Raw genomic sequence first — 19,358 nt, 5'->3', positions numbered from 1 at the left:
GAATTTCACAAAACATCTGCCACAGAAATTTATGAGGATTTAATTTGCACACCTATCTCTAGAAACAAGATCTTTTTAAAAAACAAATGGCTTACGTATAAAGAATCCTATTGATACAAAAATAATTAGAGGAAAACCAGATGGGGCCATAGTTGTGGGAAACAAAGGAAAGAAAACCAAGATTGATTTAGGAATGTAAGGTAAAAGCTGATGAAATATAATCTATCAATTTTTTCCCCTCATTTCACTGTGGAACATTCTTACAATCTTTGAAAGCATAGTCAATTGAATTAGTGACCATTAACCTATTTACATCTGAAACAAAGTATCTAGAAAGCAACCAATATAGTATTCACTCCCAACTCATATAGAATATGTGTTTGATTTTCTTTTGATAAATGTCTGGAATAACAGCATCCAGGAAGACAATTAATCCAAACTTTTGCAGAGTCACAATCTTCAAATACTATTTATGCTCCCAATACAATGAAATGACCCATCATAAACTTCCTTCTGCTCATATAGCTATTGTGCACAATACAATTAAGCCAAACAGCCATGGTTAAACACTAAAACCAATGCTGCCTTGTATATCTAGCCTTCAATTGTTCTCCAGAGATTTTTTTTGCCATAATTCTTTTTTAAAAAAATTTAAATATAGGGGGGATAGTATACTTTTATACATTTTATCAATTTGCTATCAGATGTAACATATGGCGCAGCCTTTTATCACTTCTTTGTATTTTTACACATCTTTACTAATGCAAACTTCCTATCAGTCTTTGCATCAAATATTCTATCAAGTAGAAGATCGCACTTAGACTTATATACTGCTTCATAGTGCTATACAGCCTCCTCTAAGTGGTTTAGAGTCAGTATATAGCCACCAACAATCTGGGTCCTCATTTTACTGACCTCGGAAGGATGGAAGGCTGAGTCACCCTTGAGCCGGTCAGCATCGAACTCCTGGTTGTGGGTAGAGTTAGCCTGCAATACTGCATTCTAACCACTGTGCCACCAAGGCTCTGGTGAGATACTGACTGACATAAGCCAATTCTACATGTTTGTGTCTCAAGGGAGGAAGAGAGGGAGAGAATAGATAGTTTTTACCAATAGACATGATAATCCCAAAGTTTAGCAGGCCTGATTTTAAGCAAATGGTTTCATCAATCCATCAAATGTCTTCCCAAAAATACCTGAACTACACTTTAACTACACTTTAATCTGTTTTAATCATATGGCTAGAATAGAATAGAATAGAATAGAATAGAATAGAATAGAATAGAATAGAATAGAATAGAATTTTATTGGCCAAGTGTGATTGGACACACAAGGAATTTGTTTTGGTGCATATGCTCTCAGTGTACATAAAAGAAAAAGAATATATATATATATATATATATATATATATATATACATATATATATATATATATATATATATATATACATACATACATACATACATACATACATACATACATCAAAGGTACAACATTTACAACACAAATGATGGTCATAGATTGCAATTTAACCCTTAATGATAGCGACAAAAAGTTACAGTCATACAGTCATAAGTGGAAAGAGATTGGTGATGAAAACGATGAGAAGATTAATAGTCGTGTAGATTTAGTAAATAGTTTGACAGTGTTGAGGGAATTATTTGTTTAGCAGAGTGATGGCCTTCGGGAAAAAACTGTTCTTGTGTCTAGTTGTTTTGGTGTGCAATGCTCTGTAGCGTCGTTTTGATGGTAGGAGTTGAAACATTTTATATCCAGGATGTGAGGGATCTGTAAATATTTTCACGGCCCTCTTCTTGATTCGTGCAGTATACAGGTCGTCAGTGGAAGGCAGGTTGGTAGCAATTATTTTTTCTGCAGTTCTAATTATCCTCTGAATTCTGTGTCTTTCTTGTTGAGTTGCAGAACTGAACCAGACCGTTATAGAGGTGCAAATGACAGATTCATCTGAATATTCAGCTTTTTTTTTTTGGAAAGTATATGCAAGAAATAATGTTAATATTACAATATTGTATATGTATAATGTTAATGTTTGTACGTTTTCTCTATTTGTTGTGAAGTTTTCTTTAGTTTACCTACCTTTTGTTGAAATCAGAGCAGCTTCACTCTGTTCACTTATACCAAAGGTATTAACTGCTCTCACATAGAAGAAATAGTTTATGTTTGATTGCAGGTGAACCTTTATTTCAGGCTGTCGAATTCCAGCTAGAGATCTGAAAAAGCAGAAATATGTATGGTTGACATATGAAAAAGTCTTATTTTTTTTCCGTTCAAAATTCTGACCAATCTTCAAAAAAGAGCAACAAATGACAGAAGCTGTATCTTTTTTCCTATGGAAAAGATAAGGAAGGAGGTAGGAGTGTGTTTTTGTATAGCAATAGCACTTATATACCACTTCACAGTGCTTTACAGCCCACTCTAAGCGGTTCACAGAGTCAACATATTGCCCCCAACAATCTGGGTCCAGATTTTATCCACCTCCGGAGGATGGAAGGCTGAGTCAACCTTGAGCCTGGTGAGATTCGAACTGCCAAATTGCAAGCAGCCGGCAGTGTGCAGAAGTAGCTTGCAGTACTGCATTCTAACCACTGTGCTACCATGGCTCATAATGTTAATATTACAATATTGTATATGTATAATATTAATATTACAATATTGGTTGAACATTCAAAAACTTAAAGAGGAGTGAATTGGTGAGTATTTTCATTATGGCAAACAGGAAGAACAAAATTGAGACCAAATACTTGTCGTCCAAATGATTCCCAATAGATGATTTCCAATTATTAAACCATTCCATAGCATCTTCGTCTGTCTGTCTCTCTCTCTCTCACACACACACACACATACCACACATACAGCATTTTCCCCCAATCATTTCTGAAATAAAGAAATTGTGTAATAATTGAGATTGAAGTTGTATATGGAATGACAATGAAATTTATATTAGATGGAATTTGTGGAGCTCCATAATGCAATATGCAAAGCAATTCAAGAAAGTGTTTACTATCGTGCAAGATCATTATTGCAATATTTCACTAGTGTCTCAATAATCAGCTAAATGATGCTGATCCGCTGGGTAGCGGTAACAGGAATTGGTGGGATTTGGCAAGATCCCAAAGCTACACCTTTAAAGCAAAGGCTCAATTGCAATTAGCCTTATACTTTTACCAACATAAGATAAAGGAGCTCATGTTATCATAAGAAAGCAGCACAAGCATGACATTCATTAGTTACAACAGAAATAGTTTCCAAATCTCATTTTAGATTAAATACTCTTCAAAATAGAATCTTTAATGTTGCTTTTTCATGCCACAGGATTCTGATACTAAAAGAATATTAATAACCTCGTCTATTATACTGTATATAAGTATATTGTATATTCTTGCATACAGTTTACATTCTTTTATATTCTCCTAGGCTATATCTGAAGTGTATGGAATTTATCAAGATCAAGATGGGGTAGTCGAAGAAACTATCATGCAGCATTACAGTAGCAAAATCTTCATTGGTTTGTAGCATAGGGCTGTGGATATGATCTTCACCAATAGTTCTTTATCAATAAAGAGACAAAGAAGAATCTTCTCATGCAAGTTAGTCCATATTCCTTTCCCCCCCCACATGTATTTACAAAAAATCTATTTTTAGTTGGTTTTTTTTAAACAGGTAGACTACATCTTGTGTTGGAGGTACTACTTTTCAGTTTATAACAAAGTTTTAGTAATATCAGACAAGTCCTAAACTGACACCTGCTCTTTTTTATTTTTGTTCTCAAACTTAATAATTGAAAAAAATATATGGTAGGGATTGTTTTCCAAAGCATACATAGACATTTACAGATTTCATAAATGTCTGTATTCTGCATCCTATTGGATGAACCAGCAATGAGAGAAATAAATGAGAGCTCATAGCATGGCTAATGCAATTCTACTCTCACCCCATTTAACAATGTTAAAAACTACTGTCTGATCTTGCCATTTTGAAAGTTCTAGTTTTTTTCTTGCCAGGATTTCACCAAAAGCAGTAAAACCTGAAAAATCCAGAGGGATTCATCTTTTATTTCTTTCCTAGTTTTTGTTTGTCAGCACTACACATTGTTTGTAAGTTGTCCAAAAATCCCCTTACTTCTACATGCCTTATGAAGGGTTGGTCGCTATGCAACTAGAATACGTTTTCTCTAATTATATTGTTCATTACCTCCTCCCTCTATTTTTTTTAAAAAATGTTGAATTATACACTAACTTCAAAAAGAATGATTTTTAGCCAGAGTGAATTTCAAAGACTCCCAGATTCTTTTTAGGATTTGATCTGAGCTAAAGCTCTTTATAATTGGCTTGACCACTCTTCTCACAAAATCAATACTGTAAAGTAAATACGTGATTTTTTTTAACTTGGCTTGGTGGAATAGAAGGAATGTTCAGGAAGGAGAACATAACCACCTGGGGGAGCTATCTGTCTATTTGCAACACCCCTGGATCTATAGACCTTCAACTTTTAAGAAAAATGGCTGAAATCTTGCAACATCATCTCTTGGGAAGTCTGGTTTTCTGAATTAGGGATGCGAGTTAACAATCTAGCCTTTTTTATGTTGAAAGAGCCATACCAGCATCGTTTACCATGTGAATGAACAGAAGATACAGAATATAATGTTGGGTAAGAATAATGATCATAGTAGAGGTGCTGTATTTGTACAGTACTCTAAACCTTCATAGAAGTCTATCCAAACCTTACATTACTCTCTGCCAACTTGGTACTTTCCAGGGGTTAAAACTGCATTCTCTTCTGACTAGATTTTTATCAAGGGCAAAGGAAATTTTTTAGAGTTTATTGGCAGATATTTTTAAAAATCAATTTCTGAATTCTCTTCTGAGCGAAATCACTTGAACCACAGCCTTAGTTAAGATTATACCAGTAACACTGCACAGGGCTTGGCACTTTGGTATGAATAGCCTCCTACACACCATTCCACATCTACAATATTTTCACACAACAAATCTGCTCTTCCAGATTGCTGAGGAAGTGCCAACATATGGAGCCAGCACAGAAAACAAACCTAGGCTTCCGGTGAATGGAAGCAAGCAATTGAATGCAGTTCCCTCTCCCGCATAGGGGTGACAGAATGGCACATTTCAATAGAACAGCAAACCACTTCACAGACTATTAATGTGAATTTGAATATGGATTCAAGGATCAAAATGATCTGAAGGAGAACACTGAGGTACACACTCTGTGGGGGCTAAGTAACGTCACACCCATTCTTCACAGAAGCACATAAGAGGTGGTGCTGGTTTGACATCATTCTAAAAGACACCCCTCCCCTTCACAGAAGCAGGAAGGGGTGGAACCTGGATAATATGACACCAGTCTAGCTTTATGTATAGCAGGGGTCTCCAACCTTGGCAACTTTAAGACTTATGGACTTTAACTCCCAGAATTCCTCAGCCAGCAAAGCTTTGCTGGCTGAGGAATTCTGGGAGTTGAAGTCCACAAGTCTTAAAGTTGCCAAGGTTGGAGACTTCTGATGTATAGTACCTGCTGAATCTAGCAGGTAAAGGGCCAAAAAAGTGTTCCGATTAAAATCCAAGGTGCAAATGGGATGGGGGAGGGGGCAAAGATGGCACTGGCACACATATAGCACCCATGAGGAAAGAGACAGCAGGTCACTGAATGGAAGATAAAAAAAAAAGTCAAGGTGATTTTCAAAGGCATGTTTTGAAGGCATGTGAACATACAAAGAGTGGGACTTTATTTAAATTGATCAGGAGAATTAAAAGGTCTTCTATTGCTAATAGGTAATGAAAAGACCATTTTTTGTAGCAACCAACAGCATCTTATTGTTGGGGCACAGGAGAAGGACAGCAAAGGAAGTTCCTCTTCAGATAATTAGTGTGAAATTGTGTGGGGCTTAAATAATTAAATTCAGCATTGAATTTGACTCAAAAATCAAATTGCTAGCCACAGCCAATGGCAAGATACAGCATGATATGATTTTATTGGCCAAGGAAAGTAATCTAATCTAAGATTATGCACAAGGAGATGAACTTAATTCTTAATGGTTGATATAACCAGAAGCAACAGGGAGCAGGTTAAGTTTTCAACCCAATTCCATTCTTAAAACAGGGTTGATCAGTCCAGCAGATAGCATAAAGCCACTGCATTGGACAGCAGGTTTTGGAGTGTTTATTATTTATTTATTTATTTATTTGATTTTTATACCGCCCTTCTCCCGAAGGACTCAGGGCGGTGTACAGGCAAAAATAAAACAGATAATACAATGTACAATTTAAAATGTAATTAAAAAACTTATTTTAAAATTAGCCTGAGAAGTAAAAATATACAATAAACTAAAAACCCCATTTAAAATTAATTAATAAAAATTTAAAATTAATAAAATTCAATTCAAGCCAGCCCCGCGCGAATGAAAAGATGTGACTTCAGTTTGCGACAGAATGTCCGAAGGACAGGTATTTGGCGTAAACCCGGGGGAAGTCGTTCCAGAGTGTGGGAGCCCCCACAGAGAAGGACCTTCCCCTGGGGGCCGCCAGCCAACATTGCTTGGCGGACGGCACCCTGAGAAGTCCCTCTCTGTGAGAGCGTACGGGTCGGTGGGAGGCATGTGGTAACAGCAGACGGTCCCGTAAGTACCCAGGCCCTAAGCCATGGAGTGCTTTAAAGGTAGTAACCAAAACCTTAAAGTGCACTCGAAAGGCCACAGGTAGCCAGTGCAGTCAGCACAGGAGCGGTGTTATATGGGAGCTACGCGTAGCTCCCTCTATCACCCGCGCAGCTGCATTCTGGACTAACTGAAGCCTCCGAGTGCACCTCAAGGGGAGCCCCATGTAGAGAGCATTACAATAATCCAAGCGAGAGGTAACGAGCGCATGAGTGACTGTGCACAAGGCATCCCGATCAAGGAAGGGGCGCAACTGCCGAACCAGGCAAACCTGGTGGAAGGCCCTCCTGGAGATGGCCGTCAAATGATCTTCAAACGACAGCCGATCATCCAGGAGGACACCTAAGTTGCGCACCCTATCCTTTGGGGCCAGTAACTCGCCTCTAACAGTCAGCTGCGGCTGCGGCTGCAGCTGACTGAATCGGGATGCCGGCATCCCCAGCCACTCCATCTTGGAGGGATTAAGCTTGAGTCTGTTTCTCCCCATCCAGACCCGTACGGCTTCCACACACCGGGACAGCACTTCAACAACTTCATTGGGGTGGGCTGGGGTGGTGAAGTACAGCTGGGTGTCATCAGCGTACAGCTGGTATCTCACCCCAAAGCCACTGATGATCTCACCCAACGGCTTCATGTAGATGTTGAACAGAAGGGGCGAGAGGATCGACTCCTGCGGCACCCCACAAGTGAAGTCCCTCACGGTCGACCTCTGCCCCCCTGTCAACACCGTCTGCGACCGGTCAGAGAGATAGGAGGAGAACCACCGATACACGGTGCCTCCCACTCCCAATCCCCCCAACCGGCGCAGCAAGATACCATGGTCGATGGTATCAAAAGCCGCTGAGAGGTCTAATAGGACCAGGGCAGAGGAATAACCCCTGTCCCTGGCCCTCCAGAGATCATCCACCAATGCGACCAAAGCTGTCTCCGTGCTGTACCCGGGTCGGAAGCCGGACTGGAACGGGTCTAGATAGACGGCTTCATCCAGGTATTGGGGTAGCTGTCGCCACAGCACCCTCTCCACCCTTCGCAACAAAGCAAAGGTTGGAGACTGGACGATAATTACCCAAAATAGCTGGGTCCAGGGAGGGCTTCTTGAGGAGGGGTCTCACCACCGCCTCTTTCAAGGCGGCAGGGAAAACCCCTTCCAACAAAGAAGTGTTGATAATCCCCTGGAGCCAGCCTCGTGTCACCTCTTGAGTGGCCAGTACCAGCCAGGAAGGACACGGGTCCAGTAAACATGTAGTGGCATGAAGCCTCCCCAACAACCTGTCCACGTCCTCGGGAGCCACAGGGTCAAACTCATCCCAAACAGACTCAACAAGACGTGTCTCCTCTCCCTCGCTTGGATCATCCCAATTTCGGTCCAGACCATCCCGGAGCTGAGCGATTTTATCGTATAGATAACCACTAAACTCCTCGGCACGTCCCTGCAATGGGTCATCCCGCACCTCCTGATGAAGGAGGGAGCGGGTCACCCGAAACAGGGCGGCCGGGCGGTTATCTGCCGACGCAATGAGGGTGGAGGCGTATGAGCGCCTCGCCTCCCTCATTGCCACTAGGTAGGTCCTAGAATAGGACCTAACTAGTGTCCGATCAGCTTCGGAACGACTGGACCTCCAGGTGCTCTCTAGACGTCTTCTCCGGCGTTTCATCTCCCTCAGCCCCTCGGAGAACCAAGGGGCCAGACGAGATCTGCGCCGGGTCAGAGGTCGCAAAGGCATGACACGGTCCAAGGCCCCAGCCGCGGCCTGCTCCCAGGCCGCAACTAGTTCCTCAGTCGTGCCGTGGGCCAGATCCTCAGGGAATGGCCCAAGCTCCGTCAGGAACCTCTCAGGGTCCATCAGGCGCCTGGGACGGAACCACCGTATAGGTTCGGTCTCCCTGCGATGGTGGATGGCGGTTTGGAAGTCTAGGCGAAGGAGAAAATGATCGGACCATGACATCGGTTCTGTTACTAAATCATCTAGTTCCAGATCATTTAACCACTGTCCAGAGATATAAATCAGGTCCAGCGTGCCTCCCCCCATGTGCGTGGGGCCATCATTTACCCGAATCAGGTCCAAGGCCGTCATGGAAGCCTGGAACTCCCGAGCTGTAGTCGATAACAAGCCAGCTGATGGCAGGTTGAAATCCCCCATGACTATGAGTCTGGGGGTCTCAACCGCCACAGAGGCAAGTACCTCCAACAGCTCGGGCAGGGCTGTGGTCACGCAGCAAGAAGCCAGGTACGCGATCAACAAGCCCAACTGATTCCTATGGCCCCACCTCACATAGAGGGATTCACAGCCAGCAATCTGAGGAACAGTGGCCTCCCTCGGCTCTAGATCTTCCTTAATGACAACCGCCATCCCCCCACCCCTACCTTGGGCCCTCGGCTGATGAAATGCTCAGAAACCTGGAGGGCACAGTTCAACAAGGGGAACCCCCCCTCTGGACCCAACCAGGTCTCCGTAATGCCCATAAAGTCCGCGGACTCCCCCTGAATAAGATCGCAAATCAGGGGAGCTTTATTAGCCACGGACCGGGCATTACATAACATCAACCGAAGATCCAAGCTCTGAGGATCATGGCCGCCCGAGGAACGGGTAGGGACTGTGGGGCCGGAGCACGTGATCGCCTTCAAACATCGAGCACGTGCTCCCAACTCTCGATACGTCCCCCCCGCCATATCTGCCTCTCCCACTTACCGTACAGATTGAACGAGCCTCTAGTCCTGGAACAGAACCCTCCCCCCCTGCCTTCAGACCAGATGTAATAATGTTGCGAACAAGCACAGGGGCTGGATCCCTCCCCGATGGGTTCTCTCCCCTACCCGTCAAATCCCTCCCCCCCTCCCAACCTTTAAAATCCCCTCTAAAACTCCCCTTAAAAAATCTATTAAAACAACTAATTAAAAAACCCCTAAGCCTCCTATTTTTCGCATGCCACCTCTCGGGGCTCCAAAGCCCGTCCTCAAGGTGGGCCCTCGATAATCTGGAGGGCCAAACCCGCGAGAGAGGGGCATCTCGCAGGGCAAGTAGGTCAGCCGCGGTAAATGTTCGCATCACAGAGAAGGTCCGGCAAAAGGCCCATCCTGGGCTGGTCAAGATGATAGCAGATGATAAAGCAGATGATAAAATGACCACGACCAGTCTATCCTGATGGGAAACAGTTAGTGGTAATCCTTGTGCGGTAGATGACCAAACCGCTAACTCAGTCAATTCACCACCCCATACAAACAACCAGGGGTGGACTATGGAAGAAGGGGGGAGGAACGATGATAAAGATGTTATTTAAAGATGTTAAATAATGGAGGGGTATCCGCTGGGCCCGTGAGTGTAATAAATTGCTAGTTGTTTATTCTAATCTAGGGAGGGCAGGTTCTGAATATAAATAGATCAGTTCTTACATTCTGGAGTAGACACAGTGATGAAATCCAATTTTTTTTACTACCGGTTCTGTGGTCATGGCTTGTTGGGCGTGGTGTGGCTTGGTGGACATGGCTTGGTGGGTGTGCCGGGGGAAGGATACTGAAAAGTCTCCATTCCCACCCCACTCTAGGGGGAAGGATATTGCAAAATCTCCATTCCCACCCCACTCTGGGGCCAGCCAGAAGTTGTCAGGTTTCTGAAAGATGCCCTAATTATTTGCCAGTTCTCTGAACTACTCAAAATTTCCACTACTGGTTCTCCAAACTACTCAAAATTTCCGCTACCAGTTCTCCAAAACCTGTCAGAACCTGCTAGATTTCACCCCTGAGTAGACACTATACTTTGGAAGGAAGGAGGGCAAAATTGGGTACAGATTGGTCAGTGGGGAGGAATAATGAGAATTGTGTTCCAAAATCTTCAGAATCACAGGCTAAGAACCTTATAATAACTGTGAGATTAGATTAACTTTCCTTGACTATATTGGCTGACCAATCTGTGAGCTATTTTCCAACCCATTGTAAAGACACCAAGCTGGGGAAGGCTAGATTAGATAATATAACATAAGAAATTGCTTCTGGCAAAAAGAATAAATGGTTCACTTAGTTCTTCTGATCGCAAGAATTTAATGTATTTTAAACTATCACAAATGGTTAAATCCTGATATTTCTATCCTGGAGGAGAAATGAGAAAATCAATCTTTAAAAACATTTGAAGTGTTGCAGATTATCTGCGTAGAAAATTCTATAAAATAGAGCTACACACTTTCAGTGCTGCTGGCAGAGAATAGCTCCATTGTACTATCAAAGCGTGACAAATGCTGGCAGTTTTTCAGGATGCTTCCTTGAGCTTTTATGAAGTGATTGGCTACAATAATTTTTGAAAGAATGCAGCAAGCACAAGAAGAAAAAAGACAGAAAGAATATAATCCATGGTTTTTTGGCACCTACAAATAATCCCCCTCTTCTTCTCTGTTTTCTACATACATATCTCCAATCACAACCAGAATCTTTCTGAAGTAGAGTTTAAGAAAAAATCATGATAATCTATCTTTGTGGTCATTAACATCCTGAATAGCCTATTCCCCCCCCCCCCGAATGAGTGGTGGTGATGGTGGTAGTGGTGAAACATAAGATGACTTGTATTTTGCCATTTTAATTAATTAATTAATAATTTAATTAATAATTTAATTAATGGTATGGCAAATTAATTATTGGGGGACTAAAACAGAGCTAAGGCTATGAAGTAACTTGAGGAGCTAGGAAAAGCATCAACTCATTGTATCTCATATAACAAAAGGACAGTTGTCAGATACCATTGGAGGCTGCCAAGCTTTGAAGGATCTTGGTTTGCAAGAGAAAGACTGGGTATTTTTAAATACATGGGAAAACAACAAAGGAGTCCTAATCCCATTAAATTGGGCCCCTGTCCTTTCCATTCTTCTTCAAATAGCTTCGATGTGATCCAAATAAGGGGAAGGAGCAAAGGACTTAGCTTCTAACTATTTTTGTTCATTGCTAGCACAAAATAAAGGTATTTGTGATTTACAGAGTATAGACCCTGGCAGAATGGCCACAACTCTTCAAAAATAAATTTCTTATTTTCTGCAGGAAAATCCAGAAAAGAAAACGCTCTTGCTTTGACCTAAGCACAAACTGGGAAAAGCTCTCTAGCCCCCCACTGCATTTTATCTGTTCTTCAAAGCACAAGAGACTGACCTGAGGCCTTCTCCTTCAGGGGAATACTGTCTGCAGTACTCAAGTGTGAAGGAATCTGTTGCTTTCAGGTTGCTGGTGCTCCATCGAACAGTGGCGGTGTCCCAGCAGATGGTGCAGTCTTCTGATTTTATTTCAGGAGTTGGAGGAGCTATGAATATAGGGGGATATTTGCTGAATCACAAAAAAGGCTACAATTGCTGGTTTGTATACACCGGAAGTCAAAAATTCAGACATTTTTCTCCTAACCTATTAAAACTTTGCCATCAGCACTTGATTGTTTGCTTTTTATTTTCATACAGGTAGTCATCTCTTAATTATCACCTGTTCATTGGCCATTAGAATTTAACATGATGATCAGGGGTGCTATTCAGTAGGTTCTGACAGGTTCTGGAGAACCAGTAGTGGAAATTTTGAGTAGTTCGGAGAACTGGCAAATGCCACCTCTGGCTGGCTCCAGAGTAAGGTGGGAATGGAGATTTTGCAACATCCTTCCCCCAGGAGTGGGGAGGAAATGGAGATTTTGCAGTATCCTTCCCCTGGAGTGGGGTGGGAATGAAGATTTTGCAGTATCCTTCCCCTGACACGCCCACAAAGCCACGCCCACAGAACCGGTAGTAAAAAAAAATTGAATTCCACCACTGATGGTGCTAAATAAATGGTGCTTAGGACTCATCCTATTGTTTAAAATGGTTGCAGTATCCCAAAGTCACTGATTGACACTTGTGACCTTCACTGCTGGCTTCTGACAAAGACAATGGCAACCATGTGGTGGTGTGCTTAATGACAGAAATACAGCTGTTGCTTAGTGGTGTAGTCACATGATATCACATTTTACAACGGCATTGCTTAGTGATGGAATTCTGATCAAATTACCATTGGTAAGTGATGACTACCTCTATGATATTTCTCTCCTCTCCTTGCTATGTTTGCTACGTTAATGACTGTTCTAAGCAGAGGTGGGTTTCAGCAGGTTCTGACCAGTTATGGAGAACTGGTAGCAGAAATTTTGAGTACTTCGGAGAACCGGTAGTAAAAATTTTGACTGGCCCCACCCCCATCTATTCTCTGCCTCCCAAGTCCCAGCTGATTGGGAGGAAATGGGGATTTGGCAGTAACCTTCCCCTGGAGTGGGATGGGAATGGAGATTTTACAGTATCCTTCCCCTGCCATGCCCACCAAGTCACACCCATCAAGCCTTTCCACGCCCACCAAGCCACACCCACAGAACCGGTAGTAAAAAATTTTTGAAACCCACCACTAGTTCTAAGGAATGATGATCAAATAGTAGTAGTATATTAAAGTGAAGTTACCAGCTTTCAAACCTTTTCAGCAGCCCAATGCCTTTGATGAAGGTAATTTTATATATTTTTATTCTTTCTGCTTCTCTTTATTTTTATTTGTTGTTCTTAATATAAATATTGCAATTATTTTACACAATAAAAAACGAAAATAATACCAATTACCAATTAAAATGCATAAGCTGTAACCTGTAACATTTTAACACTTCCTCTAATCCTAATTACCACATTTAAGGCTTGGTATGTTCCCAATTCTATGTAAGTTGTATGTATGTAAGGAAATAATCAAAGGAGACTTTCATGCTATAAACTCTAACAGATGAGATAATACCACATGAGTAAAACTTAAGACTAAGACAGTCTTATCTATATAACACCCATGCAGGTGTAAATACAGAAAATATATACATACATAATACATACATACATACATACATATATATATTTGTTTTCTGAGGTTTTCGCGGGTGTTTGTATGTAGGTCTTTGGTTATTCGGGTTTTCTCCCACATAAAATTGGAAGTGTCTTGGTGATGTTTCGACGAAGTCTTATTAGTCATCTTCAGGCTGGTGTTTACAGCTTCGTGCTCCTAGAACCCGAATAACCAAAGACCTACATACATACATACATACATACATACATACATACATACATACATACATATATATAATTGCTCCCAGAAGCACGAAGCTGAAGCCTGAAGATGACAAATGAGACTTCGTCAAAACGTCGCCAAGACACTTCCAATTTTACGCAGGAGAAAACCCGAATAACCAAAGACCTACATATATATATATATATATATGTTTTCATAGATTTTCACGGGTATAGGTATGTAGGTCTTGGCATATTCGGGTCTTTTCCCGTGTAAGGTACACAGGAACCTTATAATTCAGGTCTTTTCCCGTGTACAAACCTTACATATATCTACCTCCTTCCCAAAATCTCTTATTTTAGCCATTTTATGATCTGTCCTCTGTACTTCCTTAGGGCACAGCTGTAAATATTGAGAGAGAGAAAAAATACTTAGAAGACCAAACATCTTACCAGTTCTAAATATGGATTTGTCACTGGAAAAACTACATCCTGCATAATTTATGGCCATGACCCATACGCTGTAACAGTGACCAGGTTCCAGATCCTCCAAAATGCAGTTACTCTCTTTCACAATGACACGATATTCTTCAATGAAGCCTACAGCAAATAAAAGCAAATGTACACATGCAAGAAGCCATGGAAAATCCCCTTTTGCTTCATGCAACAGCAAGTGAAATATTTGACCAAACAAGAGGTTGTTTGGAAAAATTCTACATAATGGAATGGGAAAGGGAAGAAATGAACATGGGTCACATTACAAAGTGTCTCTCCTTCCTTGATATATTTTTTTAATATTCCTCTTCTATCAGAAACAATACACACACAAACACAAAAGAATTTAAACACACCTATGTTTGGATTGATTTAAATTCTCCACTGGATTGAGATCAATGTGAGAACTGAACTCCTCTTTGGGTTTTTTCCAAGGTCAGGATCCCACCAGCCATAAAGACTACCGTGTTTTCCCAAAAATAAGACCCTGTCTTATATTTTTTTGAAACCCGAAATAAGTGCTTGGCTTTATTTTGTGGGGAGGTCTTATTATTTTGGGGCACACGGAGCAAGATGGGGCTCCTCTTGCTGTCTTACCTGATTTCCACCTCTGTCTCCCTAACCCTAAGCAGAGGAAATGGCAGGGACCAGCTGTGCATGCATTTAAATATTTTCAAGGAGGGTGTTGTGACCCAAGTTCCTGGACCCGGACTCCTGGACTCGGATGATTCAGAAAGTGAGGGAGAAGACCTGGCCAGCCCTGCTTCTCGTGAGCCCTTTCCCTCCCTGGCACCCACTCAAAGGGAGGAGGAGGGGCCGGCAAAGCCTGATTCCATGGAGCCTCCTTCTGATTTGGCAACGCCCCAAGAACAGTTTTGGAGTGATGCAAGATTACGAAGACGTGATTGGCGTGCGCAGCAGCGGAAGAGTTGGGACAAAGCCAAGTTATAATTATCATGCAGTGACATCTGCAGAGACTATAAATAGGAGGCAGGACTTCCTGGTTTTTTGTCTTGGACAAAGTAATGAATTTGTGCGGGCAATCTGTATCAACGGAGGGAAGAATATATTCGTGAGTAATTCTGGCCTTATCTGTAATTTCCTTGTTATCTCCAGAAACTTGGCAGGCCCGTGGGTAGACGTAGCCAGGACATTTATATATATGTAAATAAATCAGAAAAGAGGCCTCTGACTGACTCTTTGCTGGGAGTATTGGGGGAAGGGAAACAGAACAGAGGGCTTATTTTCGGGGACGGTTTATTTTTGGGGAGGGCTTATTTTAGTGCATGCACTCAAAAGCCTGATTGGGCTTATTCTCCAGTGAGGTCTTAATTTTCGGGAAACAGGGTAGTAGGAAGGAGAACCAAGCAATCCCATGACTCTGACATGATCTCTTTCTGAACCATCATATATTTGCTAAATTTATTTATTTTTATTGTATTTTCTTTGTAGTCGGTATTCATAATAGCAAGAAAATGCAATTTCTACAAACAAATATAGGTAGTCCTCAACTTATGACCACAGTTCAGCCCAAAATTTCTCTTGTCAAGTGAAACGTGTTAAGTGAACTTTGCCCCAATTTATGACCATTCTTGCTGCAGTTGTTAAGTGAATCGCTGAAGTTGTTAAGTTAGTAGCATGGCTGTCAAGTTTAATTGACTTGCCCATTAACTTTGCTTGTCAGAAGTTTACAAAAGAGGATCACGTGACCCTGGGACACTACAACTGTCATAAATATGAACCAGTTTTCAAACTTCTGAATTTTGATCATGTAGCCTTGGGGATGCTGCAACTGTCATAAGTGTGAAAAATGGTCATAAGGCATTTTTTTCAGTGCTGTTGTAACTTCAAATGGTCACCAAATGAACAGTTGTAAGTTCAGGACTACCTGCGGTCATTGATAGCAACATAGAATAGCTGAACTTATCAAAAGCAGGCTACGTGGAAAAAAAAAACCCTCCTTAAATCTAGTAGTAGTAGAAATCCTGCTTAACAACAGTCTTAACTTTTCCTAGTGTGAAATTACGAACAAGCTGAGTCCCTGATGCAAAAAACACAAATTCTTCTCACAATGTCTAAAAATATTCAAGGTGGTTTGATTATATTATTATTTTGCTTCTGTAAATTCTCTTTCCCTCTCTCATCCCCATTCAGAAACACTCACACACCACTTTGCTCTTTGCTTCCTGGGGATTCTTCCATGCAATAAACCTGGAAGAAATCAGCGAGATCGTCTTCATTTACAGTCCAATAGACAGCAATCGATGTGCTGGTAGCTGAGTTTGGATCCTGAGGCTGTAATTTTGGAGTATGTGGGACTAGGGAAAAAAATGTCATCAGTTATAAGGACGTATGGTTTGGTCAAGTATAATTTTATTCTGTTTTTATAATCTTACATTTATTCTGACCTATTTTCATGTTCTTGGTTTTTAAAAAAATCTGCATGATATTTCACATACATTTGGTACATTCTTAGCTCTGTAATCAAGGGAGACTTGAATCTCAAATTCTGCTTCCCAACTCAAATAGAACTTTGAGCAATGCAAATTAAGTAAATTCACAAACTGAACACATTTCTTTCACTTTCCAACTTTTTTCATTATTGAGCAGAGAATGCACCAACAAGATTTTTGGAGCTGTTCCTTAAATTCATTATTATTCCTTTTTACTTCTGTATAGGAACATAGGATTGGCTTAAGACTTTTGACCGATTGAAACACAGAGAGCATCATGTTTTTCATCCCATATTTTGAAATCAGATGGATAAATGGTTGAAATGTATTTCTCCATTGAACTATTGCTCTTTATGATCCAGTAGTACCTTGGTACTCATCATTAATTAAATTTTCACATCAAAATGTGTTCAGCACCAAATTGGATGAGTTTCAAAGCAGTTGAGTACCAATGTACTACTCTACCTGAAACAACACCCTAGTTTAGGAGATCTGGTCTAGCTGGGGATTGAAAGAGGGTAAAAGCGTGCCTTTACTAGCTTCTGTAGCCTGAGATCTAGGCACCCTCTGCCTAGTAGTGAGGCTGGGCCACAATAAATAAAATTAAAGGACTCAATTTTACACTAAAGCTCAAGCTGTACAGTACAGTCACATAGTAAAAATGCCTTCAGGGAAAAGAACAAAAGGATGTGTATGGTGATTTCTAGTTTGGCCTTCAGAAAATATTTAGGCTACAAATATACAATAAGGTTTACAGTTGATAAAACTGCCTGCCTGCCAAGGCACTCCCTAAAGACATGGGAATTTAGCTTAGTGATTACACTAGGAACACTTGGATAGAAAAATGCTACTATATTCAAACATTGATGCATAATTTGTCTTGGAAACGAATAGAGAAATAGCTATTAATGGAGAAATGACAAAATCATTTAACATATAACTTGCTAGCATTCTGAAAGAAGCTAAATGTGTAAGAAATGGAAACTTTCAACGAATAGTTTAAAATTTTTATTTTAATTTATTTTATTTATTTATTTTTGTCAATCATATATAAGATAACAGGTAAAAGTATAAACATAATTTGGATACATGAAAAGAATAAGTAAAAAGGAATATTAGGACAGGGATGGTAGGCACGCAGGTGCACTTATGCACGCCCCTTACAGACCTTTTAGAAATGGGGTGAGGTCAAGAGTAGACATGTTAAGCTTTGGGGGTTTGGGGAAGAAACTACAGAGTCAGGTAGTGCATTCCAGGCATTGACAACTCTGTTGCTTATAGTCATATTTTCTGCATCAAGTTTGGAGCGATTTACCTTGAGTTTATATCTATTATATGCTCGTGTATGTGGCTGAAGCTGAAGTAGTCACTGACAGTCACGCCTCAACATTAAACTTCTTCATACCACATCTTTTCCCTCTCTTGGTAGATTTGTCCTGGATGGAAGAAGGTTTTCCCTACTCACCCACTTTTTTATGTTAATTTCTGACAGAATCATGAGGGATTTTTTTGGCAGAAAAAAATCTGCTGACACTAGCAGATTCCCTGTGATTAAAACAAAGACATTCCCTGACATTCATAATATGCTTCCTTCCCATTACTGAATACAAACTAGGTTATTTATTTATTTCCTGGAAATGCAGCAGCTACTTCAAAAGCAAGAGAATGGGAACACAATTAGGTACCACATAGAACAGGGGTCTCCAACCTTGGTTCCTTTAAGACTTGTGGACTTCAACTCCCAGAGTCCCTCAGCCAGCAAAGCTGGCTGAGGAACTCTGGAAGTTGAAGTCCACAAGTCTTAAAGGGACCAAGGTTGGATACCCCTGACATACAAAGCATTCCTGATTAGATTGCCTACTGTTTTCCTGTTCAACAGCAGTTACAGGTAGGAAGTAGTGTAAACCAGTCAAGGTCCCAGGACTGGAAAAAAAGGACTGGTTCTAATGCCTTTTCTCCAATGAAAACCCTTCCAGGTTTATTAGGCAAATAATTTGGGGAGGCAGGAGATATAAAAGTACTGTTGCTCCCTCCCTGTGGAACAGGGGTGTCAAATTTACGCCCACCCCTATTTTAGCAAAGGGGGGGAAAGTTGAAAGATGTCACGTAATGATAATATGTCATCACGAGTTTGACACCCCTGCCATAAAACATCTTGCCCAGAGGTGAGGCTGGCCCTCACTTTTCTGGCCTTCCAAAAGAGTGTTTTGTTGTTGTTAGTTGCGAAGTCGTGTCCAACCCATTGCGACCCCATGGACAACATTCCTCCAGGCCTTCCTGTCCTCTACCATCCTCTGGAGTCCATTTAAACTCATGCCTACTGCTTCAGTGACTCCATCCAGCCATCTCGTTCTCTGTCGTCCCTTTCTTCTTTTGCCCTCAATCTTTCCCAGCATTAGGCTCTTCTCCAGTGAGTCCTTCTTTCTCATTAGGTGGCGAAAGTATTTCAGTTTCATCTTCAGGATCTGACCTTCTAAAGAACAGTCAGGGTTGATCTCCTCTAGAACTGACAAGTTTGTTCGCCTTGCAGTCCAAGGGACTCGCAGGAGTCTTCTCCAGCACCAGAGTTCAAAGGCCTCAATTCTTTGGCGCTCAGCCTTTCTTATGGTCCAACCTTCACAGTCATACATTGCAACTGGGAAAACCATAGCTTTGACTATATGCACTTTTGTTGGCAGGGTGATGTCTCTGCTTTTTAGTA

General features: G+C 41.3%; 1 protein-coding gene across 4 annotated transcripts in view; it reads right to left on the bottom strand.

Moving 5' to 3' along the window:
• CMYA5 (cardiomyopathy associated 5) overlaps positions 1-19,358 on the bottom strand; it is a 67,160-nt gene that overhangs the window by 8,598 nt on the left and 39,204 nt on the right. For 2 of the 4 annotated variants that reach the window (XM_058169382.1, XM_058169384.1), the window contains exons 7-10: positions 16,373-16,522; positions 14,163-14,309; positions 11,818-11,965; positions 2,099-2,232 (exon numbers count right to left, since the gene is read on the bottom strand). In XM_058169382.1, coding sequence (XP_058025365.1) covers positions 2,099-2,232; positions 11,818-11,965; positions 14,163-14,309; positions 16,373-16,522 — 579 coding nt within the window. Of the gene's footprint in view, positions 1-2,098; positions 2,233-11,817; positions 11,966-14,162; positions 14,310-16,368; positions 16,523-19,358 lie in introns of those variants that run through there. The other 2 variants (XR_009153473.1, XM_058169385.1) reach the window with 2 other exon arrangements.

Source organism: Ahaetulla prasina, chromosome 2 (genome assembly GCF_028640845.1).
Source record: "Ahaetulla prasina isolate Xishuangbanna chromosome 2, ASM2864084v1, whole genome shotgun sequence".
In the NCBI taxonomy this organism is placed as follows: domain Eukaryota; kingdom Metazoa; phylum Chordata; class Lepidosauria; order Squamata; family Colubridae; genus Ahaetulla; species Ahaetulla prasina.
This window is presented reverse-complemented; position numbering and strand designations above follow the sequence as displayed.